This window comes from Narcine bancroftii, chromosome 5 (genome assembly GCF_036971445.1).
Source record: "Narcine bancroftii isolate sNarBan1 chromosome 5, sNarBan1.hap1, whole genome shotgun sequence".
Lineage (NCBI taxonomy): Eukaryota > Metazoa > Chordata > Chondrichthyes > Torpediniformes > Narcinidae > Narcine > Narcine bancroftii.
Window position 1 is genome coordinate 102496636 of NC_091473.1, and position 22806 is coordinate 102519441.

The 22806-nt window shown below is 41.3% G+C and overlaps 1 protein-coding gene and 1 long non-coding RNA gene across 11 annotated transcripts in view; one reads left to right on the plus strand and one right to left on the minus strand.

The window, feature by feature from the left end:
* patj (PATJ crumbs cell polarity complex component) overlaps nt 1-22806 on the plus strand; it is a 307050-nt gene that overhangs the window by 39411 nt on the left and 244833 nt on the right. For all 10 annotated transcript variants that reach the window (XM_069938547.1, XM_069938545.1, XM_069938548.1 and 7 more), the window contains exons 10-11: nt 5555-5643; nt 16775-16904. In XM_069938547.1, coding sequence (XP_069794648.1) covers nt 5555-5643; nt 16775-16904 — 219 coding nt within the window. The remainder of the gene's footprint in view (nt 1-5554; nt 5644-16774; nt 16905-22806) is intronic.
* LOC138763798 (uncharacterized) lies at nt 1963-21927 on the minus strand. Its single transcript, XR_011357819.1, has 3 exons — nt 21723-21927; nt 17174-17217; nt 1963-2325 (listed from the first exon to the last, which is right to left on the minus strand). It is a non-coding gene; the product is annotated as an uncharacterized lncRNA (long non-coding RNA).

The following is a 22806-nucleotide window of genomic DNA, read 5'->3' on the forward strand; positions in this document are numbered from 1 at the left end:
CATCTTTGCTGTCCAGGTGTTTCAGGGCTTTGTGTAGAGCCAGTCAGATGGCATCCATCTGTTGCTATGATAGGTGAACTGGAGCTGATATGTTTCAACACCAGCCTTTCAAAACACATAATCTCTGTCGATATAAGTGTGACTGGTTAATAGCCATTAAGGCAGGCCGGTATGATTGATGCCTCTTTGAAACAGGTAGGTACCATGCCCTGCCAGAGTGAGATGTTGAAGATATCTGTGAACATTGTAAGTTGGTCAGCACTTGGCCAAATACTCCATCTGGGCTGGATGCTTTCCTCGGATTCTCTCTCCTCAAGGCAGCATGCACATCATCCTCGGATATGGTGCCATAGTGCTATTTGTTCAAGTTACATTATTGAAAATTTCATATATGAGGCTAAAACTACAGTTTTCTTGGATTTTCCTGGGGAATGCTACAATGAAGTTGACATTGGTCTCAGTCCAGTACTCTCTATTAATAGATTGCAAATTAAGGGCATTAATCATGGGCCCAAGTAAAGCAGAGTGAATTATTTCAATGACTATCGCCCAAAGCATTCACATCTGCGATGATGAAATGCTTTTAGAGGTTGGTCCTAGGCAGTATTAACATGTACCTTTGTAAAGATCTGTCCCAAATACAGTTCGCTTACCCTTATAATCGTTCCACAGGAGATGCAGTGTCATTTGCTCTCCACTCAGCTCTAGATCACCTTGGCAACTACAACACATACATACTCTTCATCGACTACATTCAGCACTATCATTCCCTTAGTGCCAGTCAACAAGCTCCAAATCCTGAGGCTATGCTCCCCTCTCTCCCCCCAGGAACCTTGACTTCTCCATCAGAAGACCAGAGTCAGTACAAATTGGAGACAACGTATCCTTCTCACTGATGATCACACAGGCGCACCTCAAAGATTAGTGCTTAGCTCACTGCTCTACTCACTCTGCGCCAATGACTGTATGGCAAGGCACAATTCAAATTTCAAATGCTGTCTACTAATTTGGTGATGACACCTCAGTCATCGGCAGAATCACAGAAGGCAATGAGGAACCGTACAGGAGGTAGATGAATCAGATAGTTGAGTGGTGGGTCACAACAGCAACCTTGCACTCAATATTAGCAAAACCGAGGAGCTGATTGTAGACTTCAGGAGGAAATCAGGAGAACACGAACCAGTCCTCATCAAGGTGTCAGTAGTGGATTTGGTCAAGAACAAATTCCTGGGTGTCAACATCTCTGAGGATCTGTCCTGTATACTTCATGACGTGTTTGAGGAGATTTGATATGTCACTAAAGATCCTTTCAAATTTCTACAGGGGTACCATGGAGAGCATTCTAACTAGTTTCATTACTATTTGGCATGAGGTGCCAATGCACATGACAGGAACAAACTCTAGAGAGATGTTAACTTGGTCAATGTCATCACAGGCACCAGTCTTAACTCCATCAGGGAGTCTTAAGAAAGCCGCCTCTAAATTCAAGGACCCTCATCACCCAGGTCATGTCCTCTTCATTCTGTTCACTCTGATACCATCGGGAAGGAAGTACAGGAGACTGAAAATGAGCACCCAGCGGCACATGGACAGCTTCTTCCCCTCTGACATCTGATTTCTGAATGGACAATGAAACACAGTCACTACATCACTTTATCCTATTTTCTTGTACTATTTTTTTTATGTGTAATTTATTGCAATATTTGCACTGTATGCTGCAAAAGCAACATATTTCATGACACGTTCATGACAATAAATTTTGATTCTGATTTTTGTGCAGTGGGGAGGTTGTTGGTGCTGCAGAAACCTTCAGTGCAATTATCAGGCACTTTTGGAGTTTGCCAGGAAGATCTCTGTAGGGTAAAGTCTATAAATGTGTCTGAAGCGTGATCAATAACTACTCACAGACACGAAATAAGGGCCAAAGGCTTTATTGATCTAAAGATCCAAGCAGGCCTCAGCATGCTGCTGGCTTAAGTCCAAGGGCAGGTACGAGAGAGGAGACTAGGGCTCTCGGCCTTTATTAGGAGTCTTGAAGGGAGGGCGTACTGGTTCAGCAGGTGGGCCAGCCTGCCCAGCTCAGTGGGGAACGTGTTCGCAATACCATGTTCCATCATGGAGAAACTTTGAGAAAGTTTGTATTAGAAGAAAATGCAGTATACAAAAGTGAATACACATAAACAAATGCTAGTGCTTGCTCTGGTTGGCTGAAGGAAAAGTGCATGAAGTCTCCAGTTCTTTTCTGTGGAGTTGGCTGAATCTCTAATACATCAGTGAACAGCAAACAGATATGTGGCAGACTTTTCAGCAACAGTTTGGAGTGATCTTGAAAATATAAAGTGTTTAGATAAATGAAAGCAAGTCGAGTTAACTTCAAACCTAGTTTATTAACTATATACATCGAGGATGCAAAGTAACAGAACATGGCCACTGCAGTGCATTAGCATAAAGAATCCCCCGCATCCCCAGCAGGATATGAACACAGTGACTGATCAACAGTGCCCATTATAGTGATCTCAATGGCCAAGACGATCAAGACACACATGCACAGATTTTTCTGAAGTTGAAAGTGGCCAAGATTTTTACAATTTTAAAAGTGTTATTATTCCACGACTCCTCTGCCGAGTATTTACATTTATATGGCCATAAGACATAGGAGCAGAAATAGCCTATTCAGCCCATCTAGTCTGCCATGCCATTTGATCATGAGCTGATCCGTTTTCCCAGTTAGCTCCACTGCCCAGCCTTCTCCCCATAACCTTTGATGCCCTGTCTAATCAAGAACCTACCAATCTCTGCCTTAAATACACAAAATGGCCTGCCCTCCACAACAGTCTGTGGCAATATCTTCCACAGATTTACCACCCTCTGGCTGAATAAATTCCAATGCATCTCTGTTCTAAGTCGAAGCCCTTCAAACCTTAAGTTGTGCCCTCTTGTCCCAGAGTGTACCAATATGGGAAACAACCTTTCTACATCTACTCTGTCTACACCTTTCAATATTTAAAATGGTAACGAGATGCCCCCCTTCAATCCCCTAAATTCCGAGTATAGGCCATGAGCTCTCAAACAGTCTTCATATGATAACCCTTTCATTCCTGGAATCATCCTGTGACCTCCTCTGAGTCCTTTGTAACATCCTGTCACATGAGGAGCCCAAAACTGCTTATAGTATAAGTGACGCCTCACCAGTGCCATATAAGCCTTTTTACCCTTGCCATTTTTTAACTCAACACACAATGATTCTATATCTTCTGATCCTGTCACCTCTCTAATGATTTAATGTTGTACCTTACCAACAGAGCCACACCATCCCCTCTGCCAATGGCATATCTAAGGAATTGCAGGTTGTTGTTCAGGTTCGTGTGGGTCCCCAGGTTAAGAACCAGACCAAAGTTGAGGTACAAAGCACACCTTTATTTTTGGGGATGCAAATGGGACAACAGGGTCAATATGGTAAGCAAACCTCTACACTATACACAATATACAAGAGGCAAATGTACACTTCAGATAACAAGGGAGAAACCCACAGAAGACTGGGGGAAATTACATGAATACAAACATTCAACAGTCAGGATCAAGGTGATACTACATGCCCCCATGGACACGACCCTTACTACCTAACCTCAGGACTTGCCCCAAACCAGTGTGAAAGGTGCTATTTACGTGCCACGAGGATTCCAAAAGAGACAGAACAAAGGGGCACGTGGTCCATTATAGTTCTGCAGGCAGTAGTGGGGGTCCAATCACTTGGGGCAGGTTGGGCCCGGTTGGCTGCTGTGCCCAATGGCTCGAAGCCAAGTGCAGGGGCTCAGCAGGGATCAGCTGAGTTGATTCACCTGGGTCAATTGGGTGAAGGTCAGGGCAGGCTGCCTGGACTGCAGGCTGGTGATTTAGGTGGGCCAATCGCAAGGGTCATCTTGATGGCTTAGGGTGAGTCTTTGATCTTGATTGGCAGGTAGCGTGTCCTCCAAGCAGGAGCACAGCAACACCACCAGGTGGTGGATGCTACATCTCCATGACACATGTCCTGGGTGCCACATGAAGGGGGGGGGGGGGGGGTGTCACTGAGCTGTTTCTATTAAAGTCAGACAAGCCATTCTCAGAAATGAAAAAAATAATTTTCTTCAGCCAGGCCCCTGATGGCCCCCCAATGATGAGAAGTGGCACATGGAAGGAGGTGCAATTAGCATGGACAGAGGCCCGATTCACCTAGATGGAGGCCAATGTTTTTTTCCCCTCTCCTGCCAGTGCCAAACCCCCTGACGTACAATGACCATACACCTCTTTCTTCTCTGCTCTGCCTACCCTTCCTCATCCTCCCATTCGCTTTCAACTTATTAAAAGGCTGAAGCCAAATACCACATGGCGGCCACCAAAGCCGGCTCTCGCTGGACCTCCAAAAGTTGGCCACCCCTGCCATAGGCGTTGTTTTCTGTAGATATGCCCTTGCCTTCTGCTTCCCTACCTATCATTTTGATGTACCATGTATCCTTGGACATTAAACTCCCATTTGCCTATTATCTTTGTGAAATCTTCACCTATGATAAATACGGCATGAAAGTTTAAAAAGAGCATTTTCGTAACATTATATTAAATCTTACAGATTTTATTCAAAATATGTATACTGGAACCTAGCTATTTGAAATGGATCTAAAATTCAAAGTTCACATTTATTGTCAGAGTACATGCATAACATCACATACAACCCTGAGATTATTTTTCTGTGGGCCAGGCTCAGTAATCTCTATACTGGTAACTGTTACTGTACTTAAAAGAAAATACTGTAAATAAAGGGTGAAAATTCAGATGTAGGTATAAATGTACAGTAATAAATAATGAGCAAAATAGAGGTCCTCAAATAAGTGTTGTTCAAGAGTTGGATAGTTGAGGACTAGCAACTATTTTTGAACTTGGTGGCACAAGTCATGTCGCACTTGAACCTCCTTCCTGATGGCAGCAGCGAGAACAGTGAATGACCTGATAGAACGGATCCTTGATAATTGATGCTGCTCTCTCAGAGCAACATTTCCATGTATGACTTTGGTAATTATTCACAAAACATGAGCTTCAGGAATTAGGATTTTGAATCATTGCTAAATAATGAAGAAGCAGGGAAATGAGGTTGTACATTGGCAGTTGCAGATTCAGAATTTAAATGTTTAGGCATCTAGTCCAGTTCATGAAATGTTTATCCACGAGCTAGCAGTAATACAAAATACTATGTTGCTTTTGTATCATACCCTTAATAGAATAAATCATGTCAAGATACACCACCAAAATATTATTAAAAACAATCATACATATCCCAGTGTGTTCTTGGTTGTGTGAGGTTAAATGAAGGAAAATGCTTGAAAATTTAGTCAATAAGCTGGACTTTTAGAAGAATTTCAAAACAGGAGAGAATGAGAAGCACTGAATTATGAGAATTCCCAAGTTTAGGTTTGGGGGTACTGAAGTTTGAGTGGCTGCAACAACAAAAAAATCAGATATGTGCAGGAAGCTTGTGACTGGTGATTTAATAAACATAATGATTCAAAACTATCATTTGCAGATACCTCTGGAATTTTTGTGAAAAGCATAATACCAGGGAGTGCTGCGGAACAAAGTGGATGTATTCAGGTTCAAGACAGGATCATTGCTGTAAGTATCATTTTACCTTGCATTGGTAATCTTCATAGTTGCCAATATTTCTCAGATTTAATTGTGGATTATTCTTCATAGTCACCCAAATTAATAAAAGGCAACATCAGATATAACGTTTTGAAACATTTCACACGTTGTGTAAATTACTGTTCAATCTTGGTTCATTACATCAACGAGCATTCTGTTCCATCAAACTTGTATCTGAATTTCACTTGTTTCACTGTTAGAACAGGATTATTTACTTCCTTTCAAGGACTGATTAGGGATGGTCAACATGGCTTTTTGCATGTGAAAACATCTCACAAATATGCATTTTTCGGAGAGGATACCAAGATTGAAGAGGGCAGGGCAGTAAATGTCTTCATCAGCCATTCTCAACAGGGGCCATACGGCCCCCCGCTGGAGCCACAACACATTTAAGGGTTGGGGGGGGGGGAAACTCAGACTGATATTCTTCTTAAAGAGGTTTCAAGATGTATAGGGGGCATGGAAACTGAAAGAATTAAACATTTCTTTGGAGAAGGAAAGGACTTTGCTGCTGGGCTTTGTTGTATAATTGCCAAGCAATGCAAGATTTTTTTAATGTTGGAGACATCCGGAAACAGTTTAGAATGACCTCCATAAATGTGAAAAATGTAACAATGTTTTCAGAGTGTTCTTGCTTCAACATGACTGTTTGGCTGACATAGAACCAGCTTTGGCTGTGAATTGCCTTCTATATAGTTTTCCTCTTATTCTATTGCCTTGAATCTGTGGAAATGTGTGCAGGCTGAAAAGTTTTGTTCCATATTTCTTGTGACTTCAGACACCCTCATTTTGTTTCAAGTTTTCATGACAGATTGTGAATATTTCCTTCTATTTGCTTTTATTGAAGAAGGTATGTATTGTTCATTATTTTCTATAAAATTTAAACCAACTGTTAAGCTAACGCTTGTAATAGTTAATTTTTTTTGCTTTCAGAAATAATTTTACGAAACATAAGTGTCGGCAATATTGGATGGAAAAATTATCTGGTTTCATTACATCTGCTCAAAACCCTTCTCTGCCCATGTGTTTGATTTGTTTGGATACATTTTCAAACAAAGGCATGAGGCCAAGCAAGCTTAAACAGCATGTAGATACCATACATAAAGATAAACCCTTGGTTACTTCAAAACTCTTCGAGATAATTTCAAAAGAAGGCCAACACTCAAACATATGATGACTAAAATGTCATGGAAATTACAAAAGACTCTTCTCGCATCATAATATCACTGAGTCACTTATTTTTCTTTTCAGTGCCTATAACAATATTTGATGTCAAGAACTTAAATGCCCAAGAAACTATTCAGGGAATTCCACTAATTCTAGACGAATTGATGAGATGGCAAGGGACATAGGGAGAAAAATTATTCATTTCATTACAATCCAAAAGAATTTGTTTACCATTAGATAAATCCAAGAGAACGATGCTCTTCTCATGGCTCCTATCAGATTCTGGAATGGAAACGAGCTGATGGAAGAGAAATTGTTTGCCAGAAGGATTAAAATCAAAACTAAGGGGATAACTATTTTCGAGGAAGTTAAGAATTAAATAAATGAGAAGAGTATTCCATTCGAGAACATAGTTGCCTGTGCAACTGATGATACTGCTTCAATGGTTGGATGATTACATACCTGAGAAATGTTATACCTTCAGTCATTACTGTTCATTGTGTCATTCATAGGAAGCACTTAGTGGCTAAAAACTTAGGAGGAGTTTTAAATGCTTTGCTTTCAATTGTCATAGTTTTTAAAATCACATCCCCTTCAAGGTGGTCTATTCCGGCAGCTGTGTGAGAAGAAAGTGACAAACATTTCCTGCTGCATATCAAGGAGAGATTGGCTGTCCAAAAGGACTGTATTTACTCACCTTGTTGTTTTGTTGCACTCTGGGACAAAATGGTTTCTTTTCATTCTCATAACGAGCATGGAGAAAAAAGTTGTTGATGCAAAGGCGAATAGATATTACTTGCCAAATATCTAACATACTCTTAACAAGACCTCACAGGGTAAACACTATAGCCTTATTAATAGTAAGGAGGCCATTCTTTCTTTCCTTAAAAAGCTTGAAACATTGGAGCAAATTAGATGTTGGGAATTTTACAATTTCCAAATTTAAACATGTACGCAGAATTGAAGGACGATGACATCACCTAAAGCAAATACACAGAGATCGGCAGGAAATATTTAATGACTAGTTATGCCTCATTATCTGCTTTTAATGTTTGATCCATTTGAGCAACAATCCACATGGGCGCAGAAATTCAGGAAATGTTGATTAATGTTCAGAGTGATATAATTGCACGCCTTAAGATCAATCAATTTAAAAAAGATTTTTGGGTTAGGAGTGATCTGCCAAATATATTTTCAAAACGATGGGAAAAGGCTGAAATATTTTTCATCTTCTTTCCCTCAATATACTTAGTTGAATGTGGGAGTGCCTTAGGCAAATCCACAGACATTTGGCGACTCTGGGGGACAGTCCTTTGCTTCTCTTTCTCTGACTATAAGGGAGATCAGGCAATGTAATGATGTATCTTTGTCTGCCTTATTGCAGACTAAAGGCAATTTCATGTTATATTAGATTTCTGTTTTATTACATAATGATAAATAGTATTTGATCTGAATGTATCTTGGAGAGGAGCAGTGAGACAGTGATATTCCCATGCACCCAAATCCTTTGTCTGTCTTGATGATAGAGGTTGCAGGATTAGAAGGTGATATGGAAGGAGCCAAGGTGAGTAAATACAGTCCTTTTGTTAATGATATGCTTTGCAGCCACTGTGTGTTATTGGTGTAGGAAGTGAATTTAAAGAAGGGGAAAAGGGTATGCCAATGTTAGTTCTCACATTTAATGATTTCAGTGATGCTTGAGAGCATTCTTCAGTGAATCACGCAATATCGGCACTGTTATAAAGAGGAAAGCAGACAGTAGTACCAATCGACCAGACTGCTGAATGATGTTGAGTTTCTGGACTAGTGTTTGAGTTGCACAGATACAGGGGAAGAATTCCGTCACACCACTAATTTCTGCCTTTATTGATGGGGGAAAGACTTTGGAGTGTTGAAGTGAGTCTCTTGCTGCAGGATACCAACCTTTGACCTTTTTATGTCATTGCATGCTTAGTGGCTGTTCCAGTAGAGCACCTGGTCAGTGGTGACTCCAGATTGTTGATGTCGGGGGACTTCATGGTGATGTCAAGTGAGTCCCTAGTGAGCTGTGGGTTAATAAATTTTTTCAGTCTGCAACTTGGCTTGGTGCCATCTCTGGTTAAACGGTAAAATCACTGGTATCCAGCATCTAGGGGGATTGCAGATGCCGGACACACACATTTTCAGGTTGACTAATATATATTCTTACAATGCCTAACTAATAGACCTGCATTATGAATAAACAGTTAATAAGTCAGAAGACAGTGCAAAATGTAAAGTAATTTGAAAAAAAAAATCATTATTATAGTCCTTCATTATGTAAAGTTCAGGTAATTCCATAACTTACAAAATTCAAATTTATTGGCGCTGTAACATTTTTGTGCTAACCAAGATTCAATTTATTGTTATGTCATAAAAAGGTGTACAATGACATGAAATTGCCCTTTGTCTGCTGTGAGGCAGACACTTTTCCCATCAGCAGAAATTGCCTGGCATCTCTTACAGTCAGAGAAAGAGAAGCAAAAGAAAGTCCCCTCAGTGTCCATGGATTTTCCACCAGTGGTCCCGCAGCCTCTGCAGCCACACAGAGTCCAGTTCAAACCATTGGCAAACCAACCTCCAGATCCAAACTTCTGACACGATTAGGAACTCTTCAGTGCCTTCGGCACTCTGTTGCATCCCGGTTCCAATACTTGGTACCCCTTCTGCCAGTCTCAAGCCATTTTCCAGCACTCTTTTGAAAAAAAAATAGTTGTCTCTTGTTATCAGAGATATGTGGAAACACTGAAAATCCATTGAAAGGCATTCAGGTGGTCTTGGGCCTCAAGCATTCAAGAAATGAAGCTTAGTCATCAAAGGCGGACCATTCTGCTTACAGCAGGGGGGCAGAAGGTAATTTGGTAATTGCTGGAATCATCTGGAGAGTAAATGTGGGCAATGTGATTCACCCAGTAGTTCTGTCTGGATCTCTTGTACAGTTAGTGTGAGTTTGCAAGTGCTTCCAATGGACATTTCCTCCATCAGTGCTGGAGCACCACAGGGCTGCCTACTTAGCCCGCTGCTCAACTTGCTTGACACCTACGACTGCGTGGCTTGGTATGATAATGCCATTTACAAATTTGCTGACAATACCATTGTTGTGGGCTGTATAAAAAGGGTGATAAGTCAGTATCCAGCGGGGAGATTGGAAACTTGGTTGAATCGGGTACTGACAACAACCTGTCACTCAATATCACGAAAACCAAAGATTGTGGACTTTAGGAAGGAATAGCCAAATTGTACGATCCAGTGATCATTGTGGGATCAGAGATGGAGAAGGTGAGCAAATTTAAATTCCTGGACCTAGCACATTAATGGCAACGTGAAGAAAGCACATAAGTACTTTTACTTCCTCAGGAGTTTTTGGAGGTTTGGTGTGACATCGGAAACCTTGGCAAACCTCTACAGATGTTTCGTGGAATATGTGCTGACTGGCTACGTCATGGCCTGGTATGGGGGAGACCAATTGCTGAGTAGAAAGCCCTGCAAAGGTAGTGCACGCAGTCCAGTACATCACAGCCAAAACTCTCCCCACCATTGAGAGAATCTTCATGGAACACTGTCGTCAAAGAATCCACACCACCCAAGGCGTGCTCTTTTCTCGCTGCTGCGATCAGGACTCATACCAACGGGTTCAGGAACAGTTGTAACCCTCCACCATCAGACTCTTCAATAACAGACTCAGAGACTCATTTAAGGATTCTTATTTTGTACATTATTTATTACTGAATATCTTTTCTGTATTTGTACAGTTAGTTTGTTTACATTTCTCTTTTGAGTACAATTTATACTAATGATAGCTGCCTGACATGTAGGAAAAAAGAGGTTTAGGATTGCATGTGATGTCATAAATTTCATCTTGAATTTGTCAGTGTGATTTTCTTCCAGGTGATCTCACTTCCTTCTGTACCCCAAAGGCATGTGCATTGTTAGATTAATTGGCTACTGTAAATTTCTCTTAGCATGTAGGTGAGTGGTAGATGCTCGGGATAGTTATTCGGAGTGAGGGGAGAATAAAATCAGACCAGGTGTAAATGATCAGCATAGACTGAGTTTACCGAGAGGCCTTTTCCTTTGTTGTATGACTGACAATGTGAGGCATGGTTGAGCTAAGTATGATCCAGCCTATTAATTATTTTCAGCTAGTTTGCAGAATTCTTCTAGAATTTAATCCCTTGGTGGAAAATCTATTAAATTGTTAGACATTACATGATACAAATGGAATTACATCATTTGTGGTAAATTATTAGCCATATGATATTTCCTATGATACTGTCAGGATCTTGAAAACTTTTAATCAGAGGTCACTCATATTCGTTCCAGTGCTTGTTATTCTGATCTGTGATTTTAATTCCCATTCCAGTTGAATGAGGTGTGATTAATGGCACCACCATTTAGTTTGGAGTTTGCCCAACATTGGCTAGACATCTTCACTAATTCTCATATTTGGTTAGGAATTTTTATTTCATTTAAATATCAAAGGACATGATCTTTTTGTGATATATTTAAAATCCTTAAACTTTTTCCCTGATGTTTAACAAAACCAATATATATTTTGAAGATTAGATTTTGGAGGTAGGAGCATTTCTGTACCACAAAGTATTACAAAAAATAAAAATCTTTTCCAAGTATGGTAAATATGGATCTGCAGCCACAGAACAGATGTTGTTTGTACTTTATTTTTCAGTGGTTAATTCATTTGTAGGGTTGTCTCTATGCATATTTAAAAAGGGGGGAAACAGGTATGATGACCTTTGTGGTCACAATTAATTATTTCAGTGGTGCTTTTTCTGCGAATCATGCAACCTGTGCATAGCTTTGGAAATGAAAGCAGGCTATAGTTCAAAGGTAAATAGAAACAAAAATTGTGGAAATACCTAGCAGGGAAGGCAGCTTCTTTGAAAAGCGAAGCACAGTTATCAGTTCAGGATCTGAATGAATATTCCACAGTGGTTACTGACATTTTCACAAAATGTTTGGACAAGTGTGTTCCCCCTGAGACTATCGAAGTGCATCCCAGTGGATGCATCAAGAGAACCATAAACTGCTGAAGACCAGACCTGTGATGTTTAGGTCAGGAGATTTGGAAATTTATAGAAAGACCAGGTACAACATCCAGAAGGCCATTACCAATGCAAAGAGACAATTCTGGACCAAGCTAGAATTTTAGACAGCTGCTCGCCATTACATCCTATTAAGATGAACCAATGTAGTATCATTAACTGTAAAACATTTCTTTTGAATGAGCTCACCTCGAAAGGGAAAATGATGAAGAACTCGCATGAGCCCCACCATCCTTGGTGACTCAGTGCTCTTAGTTTTTGTAGATGTGAACAGAATTTTCAGAAGGGCGAATCCTCAAAAGGTGTCAAGCCTAGACAGTGTACTGGCCACATCCTTAATACCCATGCAAACAAACTGGGTGGAGTTTTTGCAGACATTTTCAGCCTCTCATGACAACTCTGAGGTTCCCACCAGCTTCCAAAAGACATCCATTCTTGTGGTGCCCAAGAAGAGCATGGTGACTGGCCTTAAAGACAGTCGGGCAGTGAAACTAGTGTCTAATGTGATGAAGTAAAAACACAATGCTGGAGAAACTCAGCAAGTCGAACAGTGTACTTTACAAAGAAAAAGATACTGTACTTAACCAACATTTTGGTCTTGAGCCCTTCATCGAGATATGACAAAATGTGGGCAAGTGCCTGAGCAAAATGGTGTGGAGAGCAGGAGCAGAGGGGGGAGCATAGGTCCACAGGCAGGAGGTAATAGATGGTATAAGGGAAGGAGGGGGTGGTTCTGTGAATGGAGAAAAAGTGGGCTGGAGAGCTGGAGGAAAGAAGACAAGTGAATGGGAAGGGAGACAGAATGAAGAGTAGGCTAGCAGAAACCAGAGAAATTGGAGAGTGCCCGGAAGGGAAAATTAAGTGTTGCTCCTCCAATTTATGGGTGACCTTGGTTTGAGAGGATATGAGGCCATGGGCAAACAAGTCAGCATGGGAATGGGGTGCAGAATTGAAACAATTGGCAACTGGGGGAATCCCTAACACTGATGTGGAGAGAGTGAAAGTGCTCACCGACGCAATCTCCCAGTCTGCGTCCAGTCTTCCTAATTAGAGAAGGCCACAGTGGGTCCACCGGATGCAGTAGGTGACTCTCACGGATACACAAGAAAAGTGTTGCTTCACTTGAAAGGACTGGTTGGGGTTTCAAATTGTGATGAGGCAGAAGGTGTGGGCACATGAGGCACTTACTGAGGCCTCAGGGGAAGTTGCCAAGGGGGTGATTAATGGTAAGAGTTGAGTGGAGGAGGGAAGTGTTTCAAGAGGCTCATTGTAGAGCAGATCAATTCCTGTCTCAGAAAGACTTGGACCCACTCTAATTTGTTTATTATCACAACAGGTCAACAGCAAATACCATTTCACTGGCCCTCCACTCTGCATTAGATAACCTGGATCTCAGGAACACCTACACCTGGCCTGAAATATCAGTAATGTATATTTATCTCCAGTGGATGCTGTGAGACCTACTAAGTTCCTCCAGCAGTTATGTATTTTTACTTCAATCACAGCAAATATAGGCTTTCATGTTTCACACCAACATCATGCTGTTGCTCATCGACTACAACTCAGGATTCAAGATTCAATTTATTATCATAGTAATCTTCTTCTTCTTTGGCTTGGCTTCGCGGACGAAGATTTATGGAGGGGTAATGTCCACGTCAGCCGTAGGCTCGTTTGTGGCTGACAAGTCCGATGCGGGACAGGCAGACACGGTTGCAGCGGTTGCAGGGGAAAATTGGTTGGTTGGGGTTGGGTGTTGGGTTTTTCCTCCTTTGTCTTTTGTCAGTGAGGTGGGCTCTGCGGTCTCCTTCAAAGGAGGTTGCTGCCCGCCGAACTGTGAGGCGCCAAGATGCACGGTTGGAGGCGATATCAGTCCACTGGCGGTGGTCAATGTGGCAGGCACCAAGAGATTTCTTTAGGCAGTCCTTGTACCTCTTTGGTGCACCTCTGTCACGGTGGCCACTGGAGAGCTCGCCATATAACACGATCTTGGGAAGGCGATGGACCTCCATTCTGGAGACGTGACCTGCCCAGCGCAGTTGGATCTTCAGCAGCGTGGATTCGATGCTGTCGGCCTCTGCCATCTCGAGTACTTCGATGTTAGGGATGAAGTCGCTCCAATGAATGTTGAGGATGGAGCGGAGACAATGCTGGTGGAAGCGTTCTAGGAGCCGTAGGTGATGCCGGTAGAGGACCCATGATTCGGAGCCGAACAGGAGTGTGGGTATGACAACGGCTCTGTATACGCTAATCTTTGTGAGGTTTTTCAGTTGGTTGTTTTTCCAGACTCTTTTGTGTAGTCTTCCAAAGGCGCTATTTGCCTTGGCGAGTCTGTTGTCTATCTCGTTGTCGATCCTTGCATCCGATGAAATGGTGCAGCCGACAGTGTCATATACATGAAATTTCTTTTTGCCTGCTGCAAGGCAGCATGAATTGCCCAAGTGCCTCTTACAGTCAGACACACAGTCAGAGAGAGAGAGAGAGAGAAGCAAAAAAGTCCCCCCAGCGTCACCGAGTATCTGTAAATTCATCTCCATCACTTACACAGCCCCTGCAGCCACACAGAGTCCAATCCAAACCATTGGCATCCCGAGCTCCAGACATGAACCTTCGACATGGTCAGGAACCCTTCAGCATCCTTGGCACTTACTCGCAGGTTTCGATACCTGGTACCCCTCCAGCAAGTTCGAGCCAGTCTCCAGCAGTCAGCAGCCCGGTGTGAGTCACCTAACAACAGTTTCCAGCAGTCCACAGCTTCTGCAGGTTCCTTGCCTTGAGTTGCCAGGAGCCTGCCGTCCCTCAACGTCACCCTTCCAGCAAAACATATGACTAAACTAAGAGATCTGTGACTCTATTCTTCCCACCACAACTGGATCCTTGGCGTCCTCATCAGCGGACCCCAATCAATGTGAAACAGCCACATCACCACCTCCATGCTGACCATTAACATAGGAACACCCCAAGGATGCCTACTTAGTCCCTTGCTCTATTCCCTCTACAGTCATGACTGTATAGTCAAGTTCAGCTCCAACTCAACATACAAGTTCACTGACAACACCACTGTTGATGGCCAAATAATTGGACATTATGAGTCAGAATACATAATGAACATAAAGAATCTGATTGGATGTTGTCAGAACAACAGTCTTCGTGTCAACATCACCATGACTTTAGGAAAGAGAGTGTGAAGGACAATGCACCTGTTTCCAATGGTAGGATAGAGGGGTATAGAGTTAGAACTTCAAGTTCCAAGGAGTCCAGATTTTCAAAGTCCTCTTCAAAGGCAACACATTGAGGCACCCATGACAAAACACAGTAGCCAATACTTCTTAATGAGTCTGAGGAGATATGGCCTGTAGTTAAATACTTACTCAAACATCTACAGGTATACTATGAAATATATACTGACAGGTTGCATCACATTTGGTTTGGTAATTTGAGTGCAGAATGCTCCAGAAGGTGGTAAACGTAGCCAAGTCCATCACAAGCTCATTAAATACATCTATGTGAGGCGCTGTATCCATCATCATAAAGGACCTCCAAGGCTCTGGTAACAATCACTTCTCACTGCTACTTTCGGGCTGAAAGTACAGGAGCCTTGTATCAGCACCCCTAGGTTCAAGAACAGTTACTTTCTAACAGCTATCGATCTCTTGAACATCCTCTTTTTACACTAACCATGGACTGACCTGGCACCACTGCTAAGTCATTTTTTTTTACATGAGGGTAACTAAATATTTATCAGCTATCAATTTTTTTGTTTTATTGTCTCTTCTCAATTCAGTTGTGTTTTTTTTTACAAAGTACCAGTTCGGCTGCAGCAAGAAAGACTTTTGGTGCACATGCACATTGTACAAGGCAAATGACAATAACCTTATCCATTCATCCTAGAGTTCTGCTGAACAGAGCAAGAGATGAATATTGGAAAATAAACTTAAGGTCCAAATTGTAGTATCAGGCTGGAATTTGCATGAATTATGGCAATAACATGTTCTTTACTGTCTCAGAAACATTCGGAGCATTTAAAAATAAAATGACAAGTATCCGGACATTGACTCATCTGAATGTGAATTAGCCATTCCATCAGATATTTTTTCTTATTTTTGAATGAAGTTAGTTTTAGCCAGTCTATGTGATTCTCCGTTCAGTCTGCATAGTGGACATAACGTTGTGCAGAATGATCTCCCAAGATTTACGCATGTAGTCACTGGAGGTGGATGTGTAGCATTTGCGCTGTGCAAGCATGGAGAAGAATGACAAGCATACCAAAGCCTTGGGTAACAAAACTAGTTATTGCCCTGGCTGTTGCGTTTATATGGACCCCAAGCGCTCAGGGTCCCGTGTCAACAGAGCGCCGGCCTGGAATTGACTGGTGCTCCCACCAGAGTTCCTTGTCTTCTCGATGTGCAGAGCTCATCTGGGATGACGGTTAGTGACACCCCCAGGACCACACAGTCACCATGTTCGTCAGCCACTTTGCGGGCCGGTCTGCCTCTCCGTGCGTGGGCCACTACAGATGTACATTTCCGCCAAGGATTCTTACTGTAACTTCATTACCAGTGTAAAAAAAAAAGACAAAATAAATAGTTTTCATATTATTTTTAAATTCAATGCATCTTGAAATATTTGAGGGGAGCATGGAATTATAACCAGCAATGTCTGGATTTCTTCAATTACCTGTGGATACTCCAGAAGCTGCTGTGTAGCTTGTGGTATATGATGGCAAATTTGATCATATTACAATGTCAAAATCTATGTCATTGGCTAAGATTGTGTGATTTTGCTATCTGGCATGGAAAGTTTTAATTTCTGAGTTAAATGGAGTTTTATTCTCATTTTCATTCGTACTTTTGAAGGTTGATGGAGTTGATATTCAGAGATTTACTAACCAAGAAGCAATTGAGGCCTTACGAAACACTAGAAAAACTGTCAACCTTACACTAGCAAGGAGGAAGATTTGTAAAATCGATGAATCCTTTGAGAAAGGTAATTTATATTGTACTTTCAACCTGAATAAGATGTAGTTGTTTAAAGAATTCAAACTATTTTGTTATTACTTTTTTAAGAGATATATATGGAGAAAAACACACCATTTATATTGAATTGTAATGAAGTATTGTTATTGCAAAGAAAATAAATTTAAAGTCAAAATATCATCATTGAATTATTGTCGCAAAAGAATACAATTGACCATGACCTCCCATCAAAAAAAGAGAAATGCCAGTTTTGAAATTCTTTAGAAAAATTTATCATACCTTAAAGATGTCGCATTTGTTGAATTATTTAAGTTATCTTGTACCTATAGTAGAAAAGATTTGAGAGAACTGGAATGTTTTTTTCATTATGATATACAATACTTTATTGCAGATTAGAAAAATGTAAACCAAAAAGTCTGATTTATCTTTTGCCTTTTTGCTTATGAATAGCATTTCAACTTACCAAAGCAGATTTATTTATTTATCTACATATGATGAATTAAAGAATTATACAGGTGTATGTTCAGATAATATTTGTAGAGATAGAAACAGAGTTAACATTTTGGCTTGATGATGTTCGAACTGGAAAAAGCTAGTAACTAACTTTCATGGTGCAGAGAAAAGGCAAAGCAGAGGAAATAATAAAATGGTAGCCTGTGTTGGAATGGAATGCAGAAGAAATTCAATGGCCAAAGCAAAAGTCTTGGTAATGGGTCAAGAAAGGAAACATTAGATACCTGGATTTCTTCAGGAGGTGAAATTGAGAATTGTTACCTGAAAACACAGGTGAATAATTTTTGGTGTAATCTATAATCCCATATCACAGATAATTAAATACATTTATGAATCATTCAGCCCCTTGTAACATACAGGCCAAAAGTAGATTCTAGGTTAATTCTACTTACCACATTTTGACCTAGAGCCATTTTATCAGTTGTTTATATATAATGTATATAGAGATTGGACTATTGGATTGGAGTGGTTCATGGTGGAAGATGACAATGAGAAATACCCTATCATGAGAAATTTGAGAGCAGAGGCATGGAACCATAGAATACTACTGCACAGAAACAGGTCCCTTTGGCCTTTCTAGTCTGTGCCGAAGTTTTTTTTTGACTAGTCCACTGACCTGCACCCAGTCCATAGCCCTCCATACTTCTCCCATCCATGTACCTGTCCGAATTCTTCTTAAATGTTAAAATTGAGCCCACATTCACCACCTCAACTGGAAGCTCATTCCACACTCCCACTACTCTCTATGTGATGAAGTTCCCCCTCATGTTCCCCTAAACTTTTCCCCTTTCACTCTTAACCTATGTCCTTTGGTTTGTATCTCACCTACTCTCAGTGGAAAAAGCCTGTCTACATTTTCTCTGTCGATTCCCCTCATAATTTTAAATACCTCTATCAAATCTCCCCTCATTCTTTTACACTCCAGGGAATAAAGTCCTAACCTGTTTAACTTTTCCTGTAACTCAGTTCCTGAAATTCTGTCAACATGCTAGTAAATCTTCTCTGCACTCTTTCTATCTTATTTATATCTTTCTTGTAGTTAGGTAACCAAAACTGCACATAATACTCCAAATTTGGCCTCACCAATATCTTATACAACTTTACCACAACATCCCAACTTTGATTTATGAAGGCCAATATATGATGCCACTTTCATGGAATTATTTATCTGTATTCCCAGATCTCTGCTCTACCACACTCCTCAGTACCCTACCATTTTCATTGTATTTCCTCTCTTGGTTAGTCCTTCCAAAATGCAGCACCTCACACTTGTCTACATTAAATTCCATCTGCCATTTTGCAGTTTATTTTTTTTCCAGTTGGTCCAGATCCTTCTGCAAGCTTTGAAAATCTTCTTGCTGTCGACAACACCTCCAGACTGAGTGTCATCTGCAAACTTGCTGATTCAATCTACCATATTATCATCCAGATTATTGATATAGATGACAAACAACAATGCTCCCAGCATCGATCCCTGAGGCACACCACTAATCACAGGCCTCCAGTCTGAGAAGCAATTATCCACCATTACTCTCTGATTTCCCCCATCCAGTCATTGTCGAATCCAGTTCACCAATGAATATCTAGTGTCTGAACCTTTCTTACTAACCTCCCAGGTGGGACCTTGTCATAGACCTTACTAAAGTTCATGAAGACAACATCCTTTCCTTTGTTAACTTTCCTGGTAACTTCTTTGAAAAACTCTCTCAGATTGGTAAAACACGAACTACCACTCACAAAGCCATGTTGACTATTCCTGATCAGTTTCTGGCTATCCAAATAATTGTATATCCAATCTCTTAGAGCACCTTCCAATAGTTTACCTACTACTGACATCAGGCTCACCAGCCTTTAATTTCCAGGTTACTTTTAGAGCCATTTTTAAACAACGGAACAGCATGAGCTACCCTCCAATCCTCCGATACCAAACCCGTGGCTAAGCACATTTTAAATATTTCTGTCAGATCCCCTGCAATTTCTACATTAGCCTCCCTCAATGTCTGATGGAATATTTTGTCAGGCTCTGGGGATTTATTCACTCTAATTTGTTTTAAGACACTTTTTTCCTCTTTAATCTGTATAAGTTCTATGACCTCACTGCTTGTTTTCCTTACTTTCCACGACTGTGCTCATTTCCTGAGTGAATACTGATGAAAAAAAAACATTTAAATCCTCTCCCATCTCTTATGGCAACATGTAACCACTTTAATCTTCAAGAGGACTAATTTTGTCCCTTATTATCCTTTTGCTCTTAATATACTTGTAGAAACCCTTTGGATTTTTCTTCACATTGTTGGCCAAAGCAACCTCATGTCTTCTTTTAGCCCTCCTGATTTCTTTCTTGAGGTTTTTCTTGCATTTTTATACTAATCTTGTACCTCATTTGCTCCATGTTGCCTTTTCCTGCTATCCCCTTCGCTCTTCTTCCATTTCAAATCCCCAATATCCCTTGAAAACCAAGTTTCCCTATGCCTGCTAACCTTGCCTTTAATCCTAACAGGAACATACTCTCAAATTTCACCTTTGAAGGTCTTCCACTTGCCTCGCTCTTCTTTGTGCAAAAACAACTTATCTATCAATGCATTATAAATCCTTTCTCAGTTCCTCAAAGTTAGCCTTCAATTTAGAATCTCAACCCGAAACTAATGGCATTTTGATCACTGGACCCAAATGTTCCCCTACAAATACTTCTGACACTTGTCCTGTCTCAATCCCTCTCTCTAGTTGGTTCCTCTATATATTAATTTAGAAAATTTTCCTGAAATACTTTTGGCAAACTCCAAGCCATGCAGCCCTATTGCAGTATGGGAATCCCAGTCAATATGTAGAAAATTAAAATCTCTTTCTATCACAACCTTATGTTTCTTGAAGCTGTCTGCTATATCTCTACAGATTTGCTACTCCAATTCTTGTTGACTCTTGTTGATTCTCATACAACCCTTTGAGTATGATCATACCTTTCCCTTTCCTCATCTCTACCCATATAGCCTCAATAGACCATCCCTATGGCCTGACCTGCCTGAGTACAGCTATGATATTTTCCCTGAAGAACAATGCCTCTCCTCCCCCTTTCATCCCTTCCATTCTATCGGTTATAAAGCAGTGGAAGCCCAGAACATTGAGCTGCCAGTCCTGCCCCTCCTGCAACCAAATTTCATTAATTGCCGCAATGTCATAATTCCAAGCTCTAAGCTCGTCAGCCTTTCCTATGATACTCCTTGCACTGAAATAGATGCACCATAGAAAATTTCCATCACATACAGTACAACCTGTTGACTCTAACAGTGCATGAAATTTTCACATCATCTTTCCCCTCCTCTGCTCCTTTATCTTCTCAGACACTCTGGTTCCCATCCCCCCTTCAAATCGAGTTTAAACTCCCCAGAGCAGCACAAGCAAACCTTCACGCAAGGATATTAGTCTCCCTCCAGCTCAGATGCAAACTATCCCATCGGAAGAGGTCCCCCCTTCTCTGGAAGAGATCCAATAATCCAGAAAGCTGAAACCCTCCCTCCTGCACCATGTCTTTAGCCACATTTTAAGCTCCTATTTCTAATCTCACTAACATGTTGCATGGTAGCAATCCTTAGATCACAACCCTGGAGGTCCTGTCCTTCAACTTTGCGCCTAACTTCCTGAACTCTCCTTGCAGGACCTCCTCACCCTTCCTATCCATTCAATGATCCCTACATGGACCACAACATCTTGCAGCTCACCCTCCCTTTTGAGAATGCCGTGAACTCGATCTGAGATATATCAGACCCTGGCACCAGGGAGGCAACAAACCATCCGGCATACTCTATCTCTTCCACAGTACCTCTTATCTGTTCCCCTAACTATGGAATTCCCTATCAGTACAGCTTGCCTCTTCTCCTCGCTTCCCTTCTTAGTCACAGGACCAGACTCCATGCTAAAGACTTCATCTCTGTGGCTTGATCTTGGTAGGTCATCCTTCCCAACAGTATCCAAAATAGTAAACGTTATTGAGGGGAACAGCCATAGGAGTGCCCTGCAATGCCTGCCTGTTTACCTTTCCTCTCCTGGCTGTCATCCTTCTACCTTCCTCCTGCCTTCTAGGTTGATTGTGTCCCTTTAACCCTCTGGCTCCCAAATGATCCAGAGTTCATCCAATTCCAGCTCCAATTCCTTAACTTGTCTTGTCAGGAGCTGCAGCTGGATGCCCTTCTCACAGATGAAGTTGTCAGGGATACTGCTGGCTTCCCTGAAGACCCACATTTCCTGCTTTGGCTGCCACTGTTTATGATTAGAGGAATAAAACATATGATATCTAAAACCTGCCCCTATCTGTGCTTACCTGCTAAATCTTTTTTGTTCCTTAAATAGGGAGGCCCTTTCTTACCTCTCCTTTCAACTCCTAGCCTCATACTTGTTCTTGCTGAAACCTGTTGAGCCAAAGCCTTACCACTCTGACTCAGCCCACTCTGACAACCCTCTTACATCTAGTTTTTTGACATATAAAGTCCATTTAGTGTGGATTTAACATATCTAACACACCTTAGTTACAGTATCAGATTTTAGATTCAGATTTATTGTCAGAGAACATACATGACATCACAAACAACCATGAGATTCTCTTTTCTGCAAGCGAGGCAGAATTCCCACTTATTGGTAGTGCAAAAAAAACTGTACGCAGAGAATACATGTCAACAAATGAAGAACTGTAAATAGATAATGAATGTAAACAAACTAACTGCAAAATAGGGAGATTTTTAAAAAAGTGCACAAGAACGGGTCCTTAAATGAGTCACTGATTGAGTTTGTTGTGGAGGACTCTGAAGGTGGAGCTTTTGCAGCTTTTCCTGAACCTGATGGTACGAATCTTGTGGCACCTATACCTCTTTCCTGATGGTAGCAGCGAGAACAGAGCGTGTGCTGGGTGGTGTGGATCCTTGATGATTGCTGCTGCTCTCTGACGCCAGCATTCCCTGTTCATGTTCTCAATAGTGGGGAGGGTTTTGTCTGTGATGTCCTGGACTGTGTCCACTAATATTTTGAAGGCTTTATGCTCAGGAGTATTGATATACCCATTCCAGACTGTGATGCAGCCAGTCAGCTCATTTTCCACTACACATGTTGAAATTTGCCAGGGTTTCTAGTGCCATACTGAACCTCCTGAGGAAGTAGAGGTGCTGATGTGCTTTCTTCACAATGCCATTGCTGTGTTGGGTCCAGGAAAGATACTCCGAGATAGTGACTCCCAGGAACTTATTTGCTCCCTCTCTCCACCTCTGATCCCCCAGTGATCCCTGGATTATTTACCTCTGGCTTTCTTTTCCTGAAGTCAACAGTCATCTCCTTTAGTTTTGGTGACATTGAGTGCAAGGTTGCTGTTGGTGCACCATTCAGCCAAGCTTTCACTCTCCCCCTGATATCATCAA